Raw genomic sequence first — 17,651 nt, 5'->3', positions numbered from 1 at the left:
AAGTCAGCATGGCTCTTAGGCATAAAATGGAAACTGCTTTAAAATGCTTATTTTAGCCGTATAATGCCAAAATGGGACATTTTAACAGAATTTCTGTCATACAAAGATGTAAATCCTTTACTTTTATAGAGTTTGACAAATTGAAACCAGAAAACCATTCAGGGAAGTTGCCAAAGTACAGAATCTACATTTACGGAATTCATCTCTTAGGCCCGAGAACACAGTTATTTCGTAGTGCATTTCTTTTAGACAATAAATTCAAATTAAAAAAATCGCACCTGCTCTATCTCAAAAAGATTTTTACAGTGTAGTGTACTACTATTGATACAAATAATATCAAAATTATAGAAACTTCTACCAGCTCTAACTCAAAATATTGACAATTCTGTGTTAAGGGGGGCTAAAATTCAGTTTGACAGCTTCCGACATTCTAATTTTTGACCTTTTTTAACTGGACCCAATCACTACTTAACATAAAGATTCAGCACCCACATTTTTTTAACATGTAATTTCATCCCCTTACTTAATATTTCATGCATAAAATATCAAGAAATAAATTGGGAAAGTGTATAAAAAAAAATGCAAGTTATACACTGTTCACACTAGGGACTATATTCGTAGACAACGAAAACCAAAGGACGATAACTGTGTCCTTGGACCATTTGTATTCTTTCTTAAGTAAACTAATATCTTTGTACTACCAGTACTAGTAATACTACTATAACCTAAAACTTTTATTTGCTTATGTTCTGTTCTAAATACTTAAATACTTAATAATTACAATGACAACAAATGTTATGACTGAAAACTTTTATTTTGCAGTATTTTGAACTCACCTTAACTGATTTTGGACCCTATAAAATCCATTATACAAGAAATGGACGTTTCCTGCTCATGGGAGGAGCCAAAGGTCATGTGGCAGCTATTGATTGGCAGACAAAAAAACTTCTCTGTGAAATGAATGTTATGGAAACTGTTCAAGATATAAAGTAAGGATCTAAATTCAGGTATTTTTATACGACCGCAAAAAAATTTTGCGGTCGTATATTGGTATGACGTTGGCGTCGTCGTCGTCCGAAGACACATTTGTTTTCGCACTCTAACTTTAGTTTAAGTGAATGGATCTCTTTGAAATTTTACCATAAGGTTCAATACCACAAAAGGAAGGTGGGGATTGATTTTAGGGGTTATGGTACCAACAGTTAAGGAATTAGGGGCCAAAAAGGGGCCAAAAATAAGCATTTTCTAGTTTCCAGCCAATAACTGTGGAACAGTGTATGGATCTCTCTGAAATTATACTACAAGTTTCCATACCACAAAGGGATGGTTAGGATTTGCTTTGGGGGGTTATGGTTCAAACCGTTTAGGAATTAGGGGCAAAAAAGGGGGAAAAACAAGGTTGTCCTGGTTAATGGACAAATACTTTAGTACAAAACATAATTTAAAGCAGTGTAAGGGAGATAAATCAAATACATCATTGAAATATTCTTCCTTACACTGCTTTTAAATTATGTATAAAGTAATGGTTAATGAACAATTAAGATAATTTAAAACAGTGTAAGGGAGGTAATCCAAATACAACGTTTTGGTTACTTCCCTTACACTGCTTTTAAATTATGTTTAAAGAAATGCATATTTATAAAGGAAGACCAGTAAAAATATCTGCAAATGTTGCATCTTTTTTTTTTACAAAAAAATCCATATGAAAGATTTGACAATATATTTTAAATTCTATTATAAAATCGATTAAGATAGCACTATGGTAAATTTAAATGTGTAATTATGGTTGCAAACTCCATTGGAAATTTGATTGAGATTATGACCATATCTTGAGGGAAAGAATTTTTTGGGGGAAAAAAGGGGGAGGGGGGGGGTAAAAAGAAATTGTGAAGAAATAATCTTTAATTGCACAGTATGGCGCATTAGATTTGTAAATCTTTGACCACATTTATTTATTTGTTATGCCGAATCTAACCTTGTATTTAGATTTTTAATTTTGGGTCCTGTTTTCAAATTGGTCTACATTAAGGTCCAAAGGGTCCAAAATTAAACTTTGTTTGATTTTAACAAAAATTGAATATATGGGGTTCTTTGATATGCTGAATCTAAACATGTTTTTAGATTTTTGGCCCAGTTTTCAAGTTGGTCCAAATTGGAGTCCAAAATTAAACTTTGTTTGATTTCAACAAAAATTGAATATATGGGGTTCTTTGATATGCTGAATCTAACCATGTATTTAGATTTTTTATTTGTGGACCCCGCTATGAAATTGGTTCATATTGAGGTCAAAAGGGTCCAAAATTTAACTTTGTTTGATTTCATTAAAAATTGAATTATTGGGGTTCTTTGATATGCCAAATCTAACCGTGTATTTAGATTTTTAATTTTGGGTCCCGTTTTTTAAATTTGTCTACATTAAGGTCCAAAGAGTCCAAAATTAAACTTAGTTTGATTTTAACAAAAATTGAATTCTTGGGGTTCTTTGATATGCTGAATCTAAACATGTGTTTAGATTTTTGATTATGGGCCCAGTTTTCAAGTTGGTCCAAGTTGGGGTCCAAAATTAAACTTTGTTTGATTTCAACAAAAATTGAATATATGGGGTTCTTTGATATGCTGAATCTAAACATGTTTTTAGATTTTTGGCCCAGTTTTCAAGTTGGTCCAAATTGGGGTCCAAAATTAAACTTTGTTTGATTTCAACAAAAATTAAATATATGGAGTTCTTTGATATGCTGAATCTAAACATGTATATAGATTTTAGATTTTTGGCCCAGTTTTCAAGTTGGTCCAAATTGGGGTCCAAAATTAAACTTTGTTTGATTTCAACAAAAATTGAATATATGGGGTTCTTTGATATGCAGAATCTAACTGTGTATTTAGATTTTTGTCGAGCCTTCGACTTTAGTCGAAAAAGCGAGACATAGCGATCCTACATTCCGTCGGCGTCGTCGTCGGCGGCGTCCACAAATATTCACTCTGTGGTTAAAGTTTTTGAAATTTTAATAACTTTCTTAAACTATCCTGGATTTCTACCAAACTTGGACAGAAGCTTGTTTATGATCATAAGATAGTATGCAGAAGTAAATTTTGTAAAAATAAAATTCCATTTTTTCCGTATTTTACTTATAAATGGACTTAGTTTTTCTGCCGGGAAATATTACATTCACTCTGTGGTTAAAGTTTTTAAAATTTTAATAACTTTCTTAAACTATCCTGGGTTTCTACCAAACTTGGATAGAAGCTTGTTTATGACCATAAGATAGTATCCAGAAGTAAATTTTGTAAAAAAAAAAATTCATTTTTTCCTTATTTTACTTTTAAATGGACTTAGATTTTCTGCCAGGAAACAACACATTCACTCTGTGGTTAAAGTTTTTAAAATTTTAATAACTTTCTTATACTATTTTGGATTTGTACCAAACTTGGACAGAAGCTTGTTTATGATCAAAAGCTAGAATCTAGAAGTAAATTTTGTAAAAATAAAATTCCATTTTTTCCGTATTTTACTTTTATATGGACTTAGATTTTCTGCCAGGAAACAACACATTCACTCTGTGGTTAAAGTTTTTTAAATTTTAATAACTTTCTTATACTATTTTGGATTTGTACCAAACTTGGACAGAAGCTTGTTCATGATCTAATGCTAGTATCTAGAAGGAAATTTTGTTTTCTTCCAGTTAACATTACATTCAGTCTGCAGTTTAAGTTTTTAAACATTTATTAGATTCATAAACTATCCTGGATTTTTACCAAACTTGGACAGAAGCTTCTTACATTCAAAAGATAGTATCAAGAGGAATATTTTTATTGATTTACTTCCTCATTTTTGTTGAGCCTGCGATTAACAGAAAAAGTAGGCGAGACACTGGGTTCCGCGGAACCCTTACGAATTTTTAATTTTGGGTCCAGTTTTCAAAGTGGTCTACATTAAGGTCCAAAGGGTCCAAAATTAAACTTTGTTTGATTTTAACAAAAATTGAATATATGGGGTTCTTTGATATGCTGAATTAATCATGTATTTAGATTATAGATTTTTGGCCCAGTTTTCAAGTTGGTCCAAATTGGGGTCCAAAATTAAACTTTGTTTGATTTCAACAAAAATTGAATATATGGGGTTCTATGATATGCTGAATCTAACCATGTATTTAGATTTTTTATTTGTGGGCCCGCTATCAAATTGGTTCATATTGAGGTCAAAAGGGTCCAAAATTAAACTTTGTTTGATTTCATCAAAAATTGAATTATTTGGGTTCTTTGATATGCCAAATCTAACCGTGTATTTAGATTTTTAATTTTGGGTCCCGTTTTTTAAATTGGTCTACATTAAGGTCCAAAGGGTCCAAATTAAACTTAGTTTGATTTTAACAAAAATTGAATTCTTGGGGTTCTTTGATATGCTGAATCTAAACATGTGTTTAGATTTTTGATTATGGGCCCAGTTTTCAAGTTGGTCCAAGTTGGGTTCCAAAATTAAACTTTTTTTGATTTCAACAAAAATTGAATAAATAGGGTTCTTTGATATGCTGAATCTAACCATGTATTTAGATTTTTTATTTGTGGGACCCGCTATCAAATTGGTTCATATTGAGGTCAAAAGGGTCCAAAATTAAACTTTGTTTGATTTTAACAAAAATTGAATTCTTGGGGTTCTTTGATATGCTGAATCTAAACGTGTTTAGATTTTTGATTATGGGCCCAGTTTTCAAGTTTGTCCAAGTTGGGGTCCAAAATTAAACTTTGTTTGATTTCAACAAAAATTGAATATATGGGGTTCTTTGATATGCTGAATCTAAACATGTATTTAGATTTTAGATTTTTGGCCCAGTTTTCAAGTTGGTCCAAATTGGGGTCCAAAATTAAACTTTGTTTGATTTCAACAAAAATTAAATATATGAGGTTCTTTGATATGCTGAATCTAAACATGTATATAGATTTTAGATTTTTGGCCCAGTTTTCAAGTTGGTCCAAATTGGGATCCAAAATTAAACTTTGTTTGATTTCAACAAAAATTGAATATATGGGGTTCTTTGATATGCAGAATCTAACCGTGTATTTAGATTTTTAATTTTGGGTCCAGTTTTCAAAGTGCTGTACATTAAGGTCCAAAGGGTCCAAAATTAAACTTTGTTTGATTTTAACAAAAATTGAATATATGGGGTTCTTTGATATGCTGAATCTAAACATGTTTTTAGATTTTTGGCCCAGTTTTCAAGTTGGTCCAAATTGGAGTCCAAAATTAAACTTTGTTTGATTTCAACAAAAATTGAATATATGGGGTTCTTTGATATGCTGAATCTAACCATGTATTTAGATTTTTTATTTGTGGACCCCGCTATCAAATTGGTTCATATTGAGGTCAAAAGGGTCCAAAATTTAACTTTGTTTGATTTCATTAAAAATTGAATTATTGGGGTTCTTTGATATGCCAAATCTAACCGTGTATTTAGATTTTTAATTTTGGGTCCCGTTTTTTAAAATTGGCTACATTAAGGTCCAAAGAGTCCAAAATTAAACTTAGTTTGATTTTAACAAAAATTGAATTCTTGGGGTTCTTTGATATGCTGAATCTAAACATGTGTTTAGATTTTTGATTATGGGCCCAGTTTTCAAGTTGGTCCAAGTTGGGGTCCAAAATTAAACTTTGTTTGATTTCAACAAAAATTGAATATATGGGGTTCTTTGATATGCTGAATCTAAACATGTTTTTAGATTTTTGGCCCAGTTTTCAAGTTGGTCCAAATTGGGGTCCAAAATTAAACTTTGTTTGATTTCAACAAAAATTAAATATATGGAGTTCTTTGATATGCTGAATCTAAACATGTATATAGATTTTAGATTTTTGGCCCAGTTTTCAAGTTGGTCCAAATTGGGGTCCAAAATTAAACTTTGTTTGATTTCAACAAAAATTGAATATATGGGGTTCTTTGATATGCAGAATCTAACTGTGTATTTAGATTTTTAATTTTGGGTCCAGTTTTCAAAGTGGTCTACATTAAGGTCCAAAGGGTCCAAAATTAAACTTTGTTTGATTTTAACAAAAATTGAATATATGGGGTTCTTTGATATGCTGAATTAATCATGTATTTAGATTATAGATTTTTGGCCCAGTTTTCAAGTTGGTCCAAATTGGGGTCCAAAATTAAACTTTGTTTGATTTCAACAAAAATTGAATATATGGGGTTCTATGATATGCTGAATCTAACCATGTATTTAGATTTTTTATTTGTGGGCCCGCTATCAAATTGGTTCATATTGCGGTCAAAAGGGTCCAAAATTAAACTTTGTTTGATTTCATCAAAAATTGAATTATTTGGGTTCTTTGATATGCCAAATCTAACCGTGTATTTAGATTTTTAATTTTGGGTCCCGTTTTTTAAATTGGTCTACATTAAGGTCCAAAGGGTCCAAATTAAACTTAGTTTGATTTTAACAAAAATTGAATTCTTGGGGTTCTTTGATATGCTGAATCTAAACATGTGTTTAGATTTTTGATTATGGGCCCAGTTTTCAAGTTGGTCCAAGTTGGGTTCCAAAATTAAACTTTTTTTGATTTCAACAAAAATTGAATAAATAGGGTTCTTTGATATGCTGAATCTAACCATGTATTTAGATTTTTTATTTGTGGGCCCCGCTATCAAATTGGTTCATATTGAGGTCAAAAGGGTCCAAAATTAAACTTTGTTTGATTTTAACAAAAATTGAATTCTTGGGGTTCTTTGATATGCTGAATCTAAATGTGTTTAGATTTTTGATTATGGGCCCAGTTTTCAAGTTTGTCCAAGTTGGGGTCCAAAATTAAACTTTGTTTGATTTCAACAAAAATTGAATATATGGGGTTCTTTGATATGCTGAATCTAAACATGTATTTAGATTTTAGATTTTTGGCCCAGTTTTCAAGTTGGTCCAAATTGGGGTCCAAAATTAAACTTTGTTTGATTTCAACAAAAATTAAATATATGAGGTTCTTTGATATGCTGAATCTAAACATGTATATAGATTTTAGATTTTTGGCCCAGTTTTCAAGTTGGTCCAAATTGGGATCCAAAATTAAACTTTGTTTGATTTCAACAAAAATTGAATATATGGGGTTCTTTGATATGCAGAATCTAACCGTGTATTTAGATTTTTAATTTTGGGTCCAGTTTTCAAAGTGCTGTACATTAAGGTCCAAAGGGTCCAAAATTAAACTTTGTTTGATTTTAACAAAAATTGAATACATGGGGTTCTTTGATATGCTGAATTAATCATGTATTTAGATTATAGATTTTTGGCCCAGTTTTCAAGTTGGTCCAAATTGGGGTCCAAAATTAAACTTTGTTTGATTTCAACAAAAATTGAATATATGGGGTTCTATGATACGCTAAATCTAACCATGTATTTTGATTTTGGACATTGGACCATAATAGGTAAATTAAAAAAATTCAAGTTCTTAGACCACATTCTTTCTTTGTCAGAAACCTATGCTGTGTCAAATATTCAATCACAATCCAAATTCAGAGCTGTATCAAGCTTGAATGTTGTGTCCATACTTGCCCCAACTGTTCAGGGTTCGACCTCTGCGGTGGTATCAAGCTGCGCCCAGCGAAGCATTTTATTGTACGAAGAAATGCATGTTCTTAAGGATAAGTCTAATATACAATTAAAAAGGAGTCCCATTTCTCAAGATTTCCTAGAAATTGACATGTAAATGAAAGATAGATATATGCTATTTAAAGATTAGACATTTTTGTTTTGATTTATTCAAAATATGTTGAATCGGAATTTCAGTATTACATATGTAAAACAAAACTTGCCTCATAACATCTCCTTTAACTAATTTCTATGTTTTGATGATATCAATTAATTTTCTTTGTTCTAAGAACTATTCTTTCTAGAGGAACCATTTGGGGTGTTATACTAGTAGTTCTTTTGGCTTCTGAATGAAAACATAAACAAGGAAAGGTTATTACAAGTATATCTTTCATTTTAGAAGATCATCATCTCACGCCAATTTGACCATTATTTGACATTATTCAGCAGTTAATTTTTTTTTATGTAAACAGAGAAGTTACAAGTCAACTGTTAAATATGAAATATATATAATATATTATTTAGTAAGTTTTTTTAAACTGTATGGTATATATTCACAGTTTCTAAGTAAATATTCTTTGATAATGTATAAGTGAAATAATTACATGTATTTTCCTAGAAGGTTACATCAGGAAAGGGTTGGTATATATTCATGGCTTTTAAGTAAAGTTTCCTAATGTATAACTGAAATAATTACATATATTTTACTAGATGGTTACATCAGGAAACCATGTTTGCTGTGGCACAGAAACAGTGGACATATATATATGACAATCAAGGAATAGAACTGCACTGTCTGAAGGCTTTAGATTGTGTTTTAAATCTGGAATTTCTTCCTTACCATTTCCTTCTCGCATCATCCGTAAGTATGCAGATTGTTGCAGCGTTTGAAGTCTGGAATTGAAGAATTTACCCTGCCCTTTGTTTAAAGAAAATGTAAAGAGAACATGGCACTCTCAATACACAAGGCATCATATTTAACATTCCCTTTCCAATCTATTGATTTTGTGAATTTTAACATGCTACATAGCCAAAGGGCAGCTTTTTTTTTTATCATAATATGTTGACTTCAAACATTCATACTATTTTATGCCATAACAATGAGAAGAAGTATGTTCTTGATACTTTAAACAGTATAATAAAATTGAGAATGGAAATGGGGAATGTGTCAAAGAGATAACAACCCGACCATAGAGCAGACAACAGCCGAAGGCCACCAATGGGTCTTCAATGCAGCGAGAAACTCCCGCACCCGGAGGCGTCCTTCAGCTGGCCCCTAAACAAATATGTATACTTGTTCAGTGATAATGGACGTCATACTAAACTCCAAATTATACACAGGAAACTAAAATTAAAAATTCGTAAGGGTTCCACGGAACCCAGTGTCTCGCCTACTTTTGCTGTTAATCGCAGGCTCAACAAAAATGAGGAAAAAATTAATAAAAATATTCCTCTCTATACTATCTTTTGATTGTAAGTAGCTTCTGTCCAAGTTTGGTAAAAATCAAGGATAGTTTATGAATCTAATAAATGTTTTAAAAACTTAACTGCAGACTGTATGTAATGTTAACTGGAAGAAAAACTAAGTCCATTTATAAGTAAAATATGGAACAAAATGGAACAAAATTTTAACAAAATTTCCTTCTAGATACTAGCTTTTAATCATAAACAAGCTTCTGTCCAAGTTTGGTACAAATCCAGGATAGTTTAAGAAAGTTGTTAAAATTTTAAAAACTTTAACCACAGAGTGAATGTAATGTTAACTGGCAGAAAAACTAAGTCCATTTATAAGTAAAATACGGAAAAAATGGATTTTTTGTTTTTACAAAATTTACTTCTGGATACTATCTTATGATTATAAACAAGCTTCTTTCCAAGTCTGGTAGAAATCCAGGATAGTTTAAGAAAGTTATTAAAATTTCAAAAACTTTAACCACAGAGTGAATGTAATGTTTCTTGGCAGAAAAACTAAGTCAATTTATAAGTAAAATACGGAAAAAATGGAATTTTTTTTTTACAAAATTTACTTTTGAATATTATCTTATGATCATAAACAAGCTTCTTTCCAAGTTTGATAGAAATCCAGGATAGTTTAAGAAAGTTATTAAAATTTCAAAAACTTTAACCACAGAGTGAATGTAATGTTTCTTGGCAGAAAAACTAAGTCAATTTATAAGTAAAATACGGAAAAAATGGAATTTTTTTTTTACAAAATTTACTTTTGAATATTATCTTATGATCATAAACAAGCTTCTTTCCAAGTTTGATAGAAATCCAGGATAGTTTAAGAAAGTTATTAAAATTTCAAAAACTTTAACCACAGAGTGAATATTTGTGGACGCCGCCGACACCGACGCCGACGGAATGTAGGATCGCTATGTCTCGCTTTTTCGACAAAAGTCGAAGGCTCGACAAAAATGATACAAGACTACCAAAGGCCAGAGGCTCCTGACTTGGGACAGGCGCAAAAATAAGGCGGGTTAAACATGTTTTTTGAGATCTCAACCCTCCCCCTATACCTCTAGCCAATGTAGAAAAAAGAAAAGAAACGCACAACAGTACGCACAGTAAAACTCAGTATAAGAGAAGTCCGAGTCCGATGTCAGAATAGGAAACAAAAGAAAATAAACAAAATGACAATAATACATAAATAACAAGACTACTAGCAGTTTCTGACATACCAGCTCCAGACCTCAATTAAACTGATTGAAAGATTATGGCTTCATCATATGAATATCAGGCACAATCCCTCCTGTTAGGGGTTTAGTATTATACTGTCATAAAATATATGAGAAGAACATAACCTGTGTCATGCCAACAACTGGTTTTAGAATAAATGTGTTTAATTCCAATGCAAAGACCCTATAAGTGAATCAATATTAAAGCCAAAATATGCAATCTTTAATGACCTGACAACAGTATCGTAACTATATCCCTTCTTAATAAGTCTGTTAAAAGGTTTTGTTAGCTTTTGAGGTGAATACTGACATTTTTGAGCTTTGTAAAGAATATTACCATAAATGGATGTGAAATACCCAAACGTATAAGATGTCTGCATGTTGAGTTATATTTACGAATGATGTCCTTATACCGATGATAAAATTTAGTAAATGTTTTGACTAGTTTATGATATCGAAAACCCTGGTGTAATAATTTTTCAGTAATATATAAATTTCTCTCGCTAAAATCTAATACGTTTTTACATACACGAGCGAATCGTACAAGTTGAGATATATAAACACCATAAGATGGTGACAAGGGAACGTCACCATCTAAAAATGGATAATTAACCATAGGAAATGAAAAATCATCTCTTTTATCATAAATTTTTGTATTAAGCTTCCAGTTAATGATATAGATATCAAGATTGAGGAAAGGACAGTGGTCATACTGAAGTCGTCATTATTGAGAGCCAATATATCATCCAAATATCTAAAAGTATTGTTAAATTTTTGTATCAGATGTTGTTTCGATGGGTCTTTGCTGATTTTAGTCATAAATTGTAACTCATAACAATACAAAAACAGGTCCGCAATAAGTGGTGCACAGTTAGTCCCCATTGGAATTCCGATAACTTGATGATATACGGAATCTCCAAAGTGAACAAAAATGTTATCAAGTAAAAATTCAAGGGCAGATATAGTATCAAAGCATGTCCAATTGACATAGTTCTTTTGTTTGTTGCTACTAAAAAATGACCTAAAAGAGTTTGAACATATGTATTCGCATTCCGACTTTTTAAATGCCCATTTAATTAGGTGTGTGAATTTTTTCTTAATAAGAATATGAGGCAAAGTGGTATATAAAACTATAAAAGATCAGTGATCAATACAAGTATAAACTTTACATATATTTAGGATTATATCTCTTTTATCACCATGGCAAATGCAATGTTTTTCTTCTTTCAGAACAGTAAAGGTTATTTGTCATGGTTAGATGTCTCAATAGGACAGAAGGTAGCAGGACACAGCACAGGAATGGGACGTCTAGATATTATGTGTCAGAATCCTTACAATGCAACCATTTGTCTTGGACATAGTGGAGGTAAGACAATTGTTAAAGAACATATGTCAAATCTGTGCAGTGTGTGTCTCTGAAATTGGGAATGTCAGTACAGTAGATTGATGTCTAGATATCATGTCTCAGAGTCCTAAAATTAAAGTGATTTGTCAGAAAGGGACATCTTGATTTCATGTTTCATAATCCATTCAGTGATTGGTCTCTAATTTGGATTATCTTTAAATCGTGTCACCATACATACAGTGATTTGTCTTGGACACAAGATATGTGTTTATTATATCTTTTCATCCATACATGCAGTGATTGTTAATGGACATGATGAGATCAGTAAAAATATTGGCCAGTACAGAAATTGTACAGAATTAATTGGCTGTATATCATCATGCAGTGATTTGTGTCAGGCATAGTTGTAAAGATATTTAGATAAGATGTATTAAAATAGTTCTTATGCAATGTTTTTTGGACTTGTTTTGTTTAGTACCTTAGAAATTGCTTTTCAGAGATATTTCTCTTGTTTTTTTTCTGATTATTAGTCCTCTACCGACGAAATCAGAAGGGACTTTAGGTTTGCAATTCGTCTGTCCGTCTGTCTGTCTGTCTATCCATCTGTCAGTCCAGCAAATCAGTTTTCCAGACTCTTTTTCTTCGTGCTTGAAGATATTGATTTGATATTTGGTTTATTCATTTATCATGACAAGTTACAGGTCAAGTTCAATTTTCACGATTTTTAGCTTTTCTCTTTGTTCAGTTACAGCCCTTTCCCTAGAATTTTTGATGAAATACATATTAATTAGTAGATTTCTGTTCAAAGGGAAATAACTCATTTTTTAAAAGACAAAATGACATTTTGGATTTTTTTCCTTTTTTTTTGGTAAATTGTTTGAAGAATTTAGTGGTAGGTTTGTTTGTCATTCTTGAAGATATTGATTTGATAATTAGTATATAATTTTATCATGACAAGTTACAGATCAAGTTGGAATTTTGTTCCAGTCTGATAATTTGTGCAGAGTTATGGTCTTTGGACATAGAAAATTCACTTAAATAATCAGTTTTCAACAGTTTTTTTCGTCATGCTTGAAGATTTTGACTTGATATTTTTATGTAGTTTACACCATGACAAGTTATAGATCAAGTTAGAAATTTCGTTCCATTACAATGAATTTGTAACCAGTAGGGGACTATGTATTGCCTTGCAATACTCACAGAATGCTTGTAAAATAAAATTGAATACCAGTAGAAATTTGACATGTCGTTTTCATGTTCCTCTGTATACAAGTAATTGGAGGTAGAATTATGTCTAATTTTTAATTAGGATTGAATTGGCTTTGTAAATGAGTTTGTCTATTTTTTTATACTTTTATTTCAGGAACTGTTACAATGTGGTCTCCAAATGTCAAAGAACCTTTAATTAAGATGTTATGTCATGGTGGGGGTGTACGCTCTGTCACTGTTGATAAGAAGGGCAGGTAACTGTTGAAAGATTATTACATACATAACAGAGTATGACATTATATAACAAAAGAAATATGTTTACTGTTACATTAATGGACATGTCTTTAGTTAAGTACTTTGGAATGCAGCATTTAAAAACAAGGGGAACAATATGAAAAATTGATGTAGCATGTTGCTGATTTATCCATTGTCTCTTCAGTTATCTGACTCATGGAGCCATTTGAGTAATTGTAAGCACACTACTTATATTTACAATATAAGACTTTAAAAAAATCCTGATAACTTCTTGGCCAGGTAACATTTTTAATTGGTCAGCTGACAAGGTCTCATTTGGTTTTCATGATCACACAATTTTTTGAACTTAATGTGTCAATTCTTCAGGAATTGAAGGCGAAAAATCAAAAGTATGTGTATGTCGATTTTTTTAAAAGATATGTCTCTCTGAATGTTCATATACCTTGATGTCCTTGTCATGCTCCAGTGGATATGTTAAAAAAATTTATTAGATCTATTTTCTTCAACTTTACATGGTGATTCTCAAAACATGTTTTGCTGCAATTGAAATGTTTTAGTGGGTCAACTCTAAATTTGTATTAAAAATTTAGTTGGAATCAGAAATAGTTTATGCATAAATTCAGACAGTGAACATTTAATTTACTAGGACAGTATTATTTTACCTTTTTGGTTACATAGTGCTAATAAATGAAGTTTGATGGTAAACAACATATATATCTAGTATGCTATGTACTGTTGTAGATATATGTGTACATCAGGAATAGATAGAACAATGAAAATATGGGACCTACGTACATACAAGATGTTGCAGTCATATAAAATAGGAATGGGGGCATCACATCTAGCCTTCAGTCAAAAAAATTCACTGGCTGTATCTAAAGGAAATATTGTAGAGGTATCAGTAAAATTTTAGATATTTTGTTATTTTGATAATTATGATAACAATTGGTATTAACTTTTCATTGAGAGGTTGAATCTGTAAAATGGTGTCAAAGATCTTCCTTTCTAAAACATAAACCACCTTAGAATTTCCTGGTATAATTGAAGGGCTGTTCCAAAATGAATCATGGTAGGGCATGTGGATGGTTTCATGTTTTCCTTAAATTTTGTATGAATTATAAATGAAATGAAAATTTCATATTCTGGGTGGTTTGCATCTGATAAAAGTGCCTCAAATGTCCGCTGCAATTAATTATATTATGGAACAGCCCTTACAAATTCTCTTTTGTTTTAGATATAATACAAATAATTATATTGTCTGTATTAATGCATAGTAGCCATATAATGTATATATATAAAGATTTGAATGATCAGCAACACCTTTAATCTATATTGAACGTGGTCTGAAGATGACAAGGGAAGTAATCAGAAGTAGACAAAATTAGGTGGGGAAATTGGGGGGGGGGGGGGGATTGAAATTGTAACCTAAAGAAGAACAAAAGGGCATTCACAAACCACATTTCAAATGACAGCTAAGGGTGAAATGAGAAACCATAAGTTTAAGGACAAAGGGATTTTGTAAATAAAAAAAATCAAAAAAACTGTAACCCAATTGAAATTAGGGCACAATCAGAAATAATTATAGCTCAAAAGGTGAACAGTGGCCTTGGTCAAAGATAGAATCACCAGTCAGCACTACCTAACACAAAATACAGGGGTCAACTAGGATGATTTATCAGGATAAGCAATTCCTGCTTGTAAAGCTATACATGAAGAAATCCTTAAGTCATGGACAGGAAGAGGGATGGAAAAAGCTTAAAAGATTCATATGTGAAACATTCTATAATAACTATATAATAATGGCAATTAATATATTATTCTATATTTTATTCAGATTTACAAGGATTGTTGTCAGGAAACAGTTACCTCTCCTTTCTTGACACAGAGGCTGCCTTCCTCTGTGTTTGGTCTACAGTTTTGTCCATTTGAAGATGTATTGGGTGTTGGCCACAGCAATGGATTTTCTAGTCTTATTATACCAGGTAAAGACTATTCACATATAAAACATGAATTGAGAAACCAAATTACTTAAAATTTTAATACATAATGCTTGGTTTTTTTTCTTCAGTTTTCTGAATAATTTTCAAAACCTCATGGGAGACTGTAGTTTTCCTTAGTTTAACATATCAAATACCAGTGTCCCTACCTTTCATATGGAATTTCTTATTTCAAACCATATGTATTGTGACAGGGTCGTTTCTATCTTTGGCCTAGTTTCTGACTATGTTGTGCTAATATCTTTTGGGAGACTTGTGTAGACTGGGGTAATTGAGAGCTATAGATATGATATAGTTATTTGTCTATTGTTAAAGACCGTATGACTATCTCTAGAAAGTTTGTATTGTTTGAATTTTGTCTCATTGTTGTTTATACCCATATCTCAATTTATTCATACCTATTTAGGTAAATATTCAGATTTTGTTAAATATCTCTAATAACAGAACATGCTTTATTCAATGGTCCTTCATAGAAATCTTTTGAATATTTGTCTGAAATGTTACTATTTATTAAAAGGTTCTGGAGAGCCAAACTTTGATGCTATGGAATCCAATCCTTACCAGACAAAGAAACAAAGAAGACAAGCTGAAGTCAAAATGTTACTAGATAAGGTAAATAAAATGTTGTTGGAGGTGAAAGATGAAAAACTTCCAGGATGCAAAAGTGAGGCCACCCAAATAAATTGTCATTAGACACAGTAATTAAGGTGAATAAAATGTCAATGTTTAGAGCAAACATAAGTTACCAGATATCAGTGAATAGCATAAAATATTACCAGATGAAACTTCGTTAGACAAGCGACATAAAATGCCAGTAGATGGTAATCACTGTGATAAAGTAAGTAAAATGTTAATTGATAACATATATTAAATTTTTCAAAACACATGCAAGTACAATAAATAAGGGTTGGTTAAGTTGACAAAATGACAGTAAAATTAGTTAAATGTATTAGAAAAGGTAATTAACATCATTGTATTAGATTAATATATGCCACTAGAAAAAGTTATGTTGAATCCATCTTTGATAAAGAACATATATTTTGTATTTATTTTTTTTCAGTAAGAATTTTTATTGTTTTTTTTATAGGTACCATATGAGATGATTCATTTAGATACGGGTAAGATAGGCCAGGTTGACCAGAAAACATTGGAAGATAAGATTGAAGAGTCAAATAAAATTCTTGTAAGTAGACCTTTTGTTTATAGATATACATGTAAAAGAAGGTTACAAAGACCTACCAGGGTATACTATATGCTTCATTTACTTTTGTCTGATTTCAGATTTTAAATTATTAGGTAACACATTATCATATAACTTGGTCTAAGGATGCATCTTTTGGAGTCCCCAATGAAAAGTAGATCACACACTTTTATCCCTATAAAACCAATTATTACAGGAGAACACACTATGCCACATTTATTTCTCAATATGCAACTGAATATATGGACACTATATGTTATATAAGTTACAAATCTGCATCATATGTTCTGCAAAGAGCGTTGATCAAGGGTAAAGTTAAACATCAAGAAATAGTCTTAGATAACTAATAAATCTAAAATACTGGGATTCTTATTATTCATAGGATAATAATTTACATGGACTTCATAAGTTTTGGTGCACCATGAGTTCAAATGATCAATGAAAAACAAATTCCTTTAGGATTGTATGCAAATTTGTAAAAAAATACAAAATTAAGTATTCATGAAACTTTTTTTCCAGAATCCACAAAAATTGGTACAATTAAAAAAATGAATCCACAATAAAAATAAATGAAAATAAAAATTTGTCACCGTGACTCCATTATATACATGAAAAGTGATGTTAAGTTTTATATACAGCCTATTTGGTACATTGACAAGTGAATATGAATATCAATACTTCATCAGGAAAAACATCATACTTGAAATTATATTTTGTTATCTTATCACATAAATAGAACTTGAAAGTAGATTGTTGTCAAATATGACTTTATATACGGTAACAAATATCAACGAACAAAGTAAAAACTGTTTTATCCCTTACAGTTCCTAAAGCCAAAGAAAATAGAATATGAACCCTCATATAAAATGAAAGGAAGAAGTAAAGGATTGAAGAAAGAACAGAGAAAGAAAGGAGTAATAGAAGAGCATAAACGGGAGGAAATTAAAGAAATAATGGACTTAAAACAGAAAGAAAAGGAAAAGAATAAAAACTCTGTATTATCTCGAAATGTTTTAGACAGATTTAAAAAGAAAGAATGATATTATATTTTTGTTTTTATTACTCCACTTTTCTATCCTTAATCAAATGCCTTCTGACATAGTCGGCTAGAATAGCCCAGCTAGCTGTAATAATTAGTTTCAAATGGCTTGACTCAACAGACTAGCATGAAGCACACAAAAAGACAAAAAACACAAAGCACTGATCTAAGAGTACTCAAAGTTACTAGTGGAAGCGTATTTCAAAGTCTATTTCAATTAAAAGACTAACCATGTTTTCTTAAACTCAAATATAAATCAGTTCAAATCAAACAAATTAAATGTAAAGATGTCATAAACATTCTGAGAAATGCATGACTTTATGCAATGCCAAATATAAGTGAGTACAGGATGTAA

The 17,651-nt window shown here is 31.0% G+C and overlaps 1 protein-coding gene across 1 annotated transcript in view; it reads left to right on the top strand.

The window, feature by feature from the left end:
* LOC127730769 (WD repeat-containing protein 46-like) overlaps positions 1-17,302 on the top strand; it is a 31,934-nt gene extending 14,632 nt beyond the window's left edge. The window contains exons 6-14 of the mRNA XM_052239315.1: positions 823-989; positions 8,284-8,434; positions 11,481-11,616; positions 12,959-13,058; positions 13,801-13,954; positions 14,894-15,041; positions 15,574-15,668; positions 16,144-16,239; positions 17,082-17,302. Coding sequence (XP_052095275.1) covers positions 823-989; positions 8,284-8,434; positions 11,481-11,616; positions 12,959-13,058; positions 13,801-13,954; positions 14,894-15,041; positions 15,574-15,668; positions 16,144-16,239; positions 17,082-17,297 — 1,263 coding nt within the window. The 3' untranslated portion in view covers positions 17,298-17,302. The remainder of the gene's footprint in view (positions 1-822; positions 990-8,283; positions 8,435-11,480; positions 11,617-12,958; positions 13,059-13,800; positions 13,955-14,893; positions 15,042-15,573; positions 15,669-16,143; positions 16,240-17,081) is intronic.
* Positions 17,303-17,651: the final 349 nt, after the last annotated feature.

Source organism: Mytilus californianus, unplaced genomic scaffold, assembly GCF_021869535.1.
Source record: "Mytilus californianus isolate M0D057914Y unplaced genomic scaffold, xbMytCali1.0.p SCAF_2, whole genome shotgun sequence".
Classification (NCBI taxonomy): Eukaryota; Metazoa; Mollusca; class Bivalvia; order Mytilida; family Mytilidae; genus Mytilus; species Mytilus californianus.
This window is presented reverse-complemented; position numbering and strand designations above follow the sequence as displayed.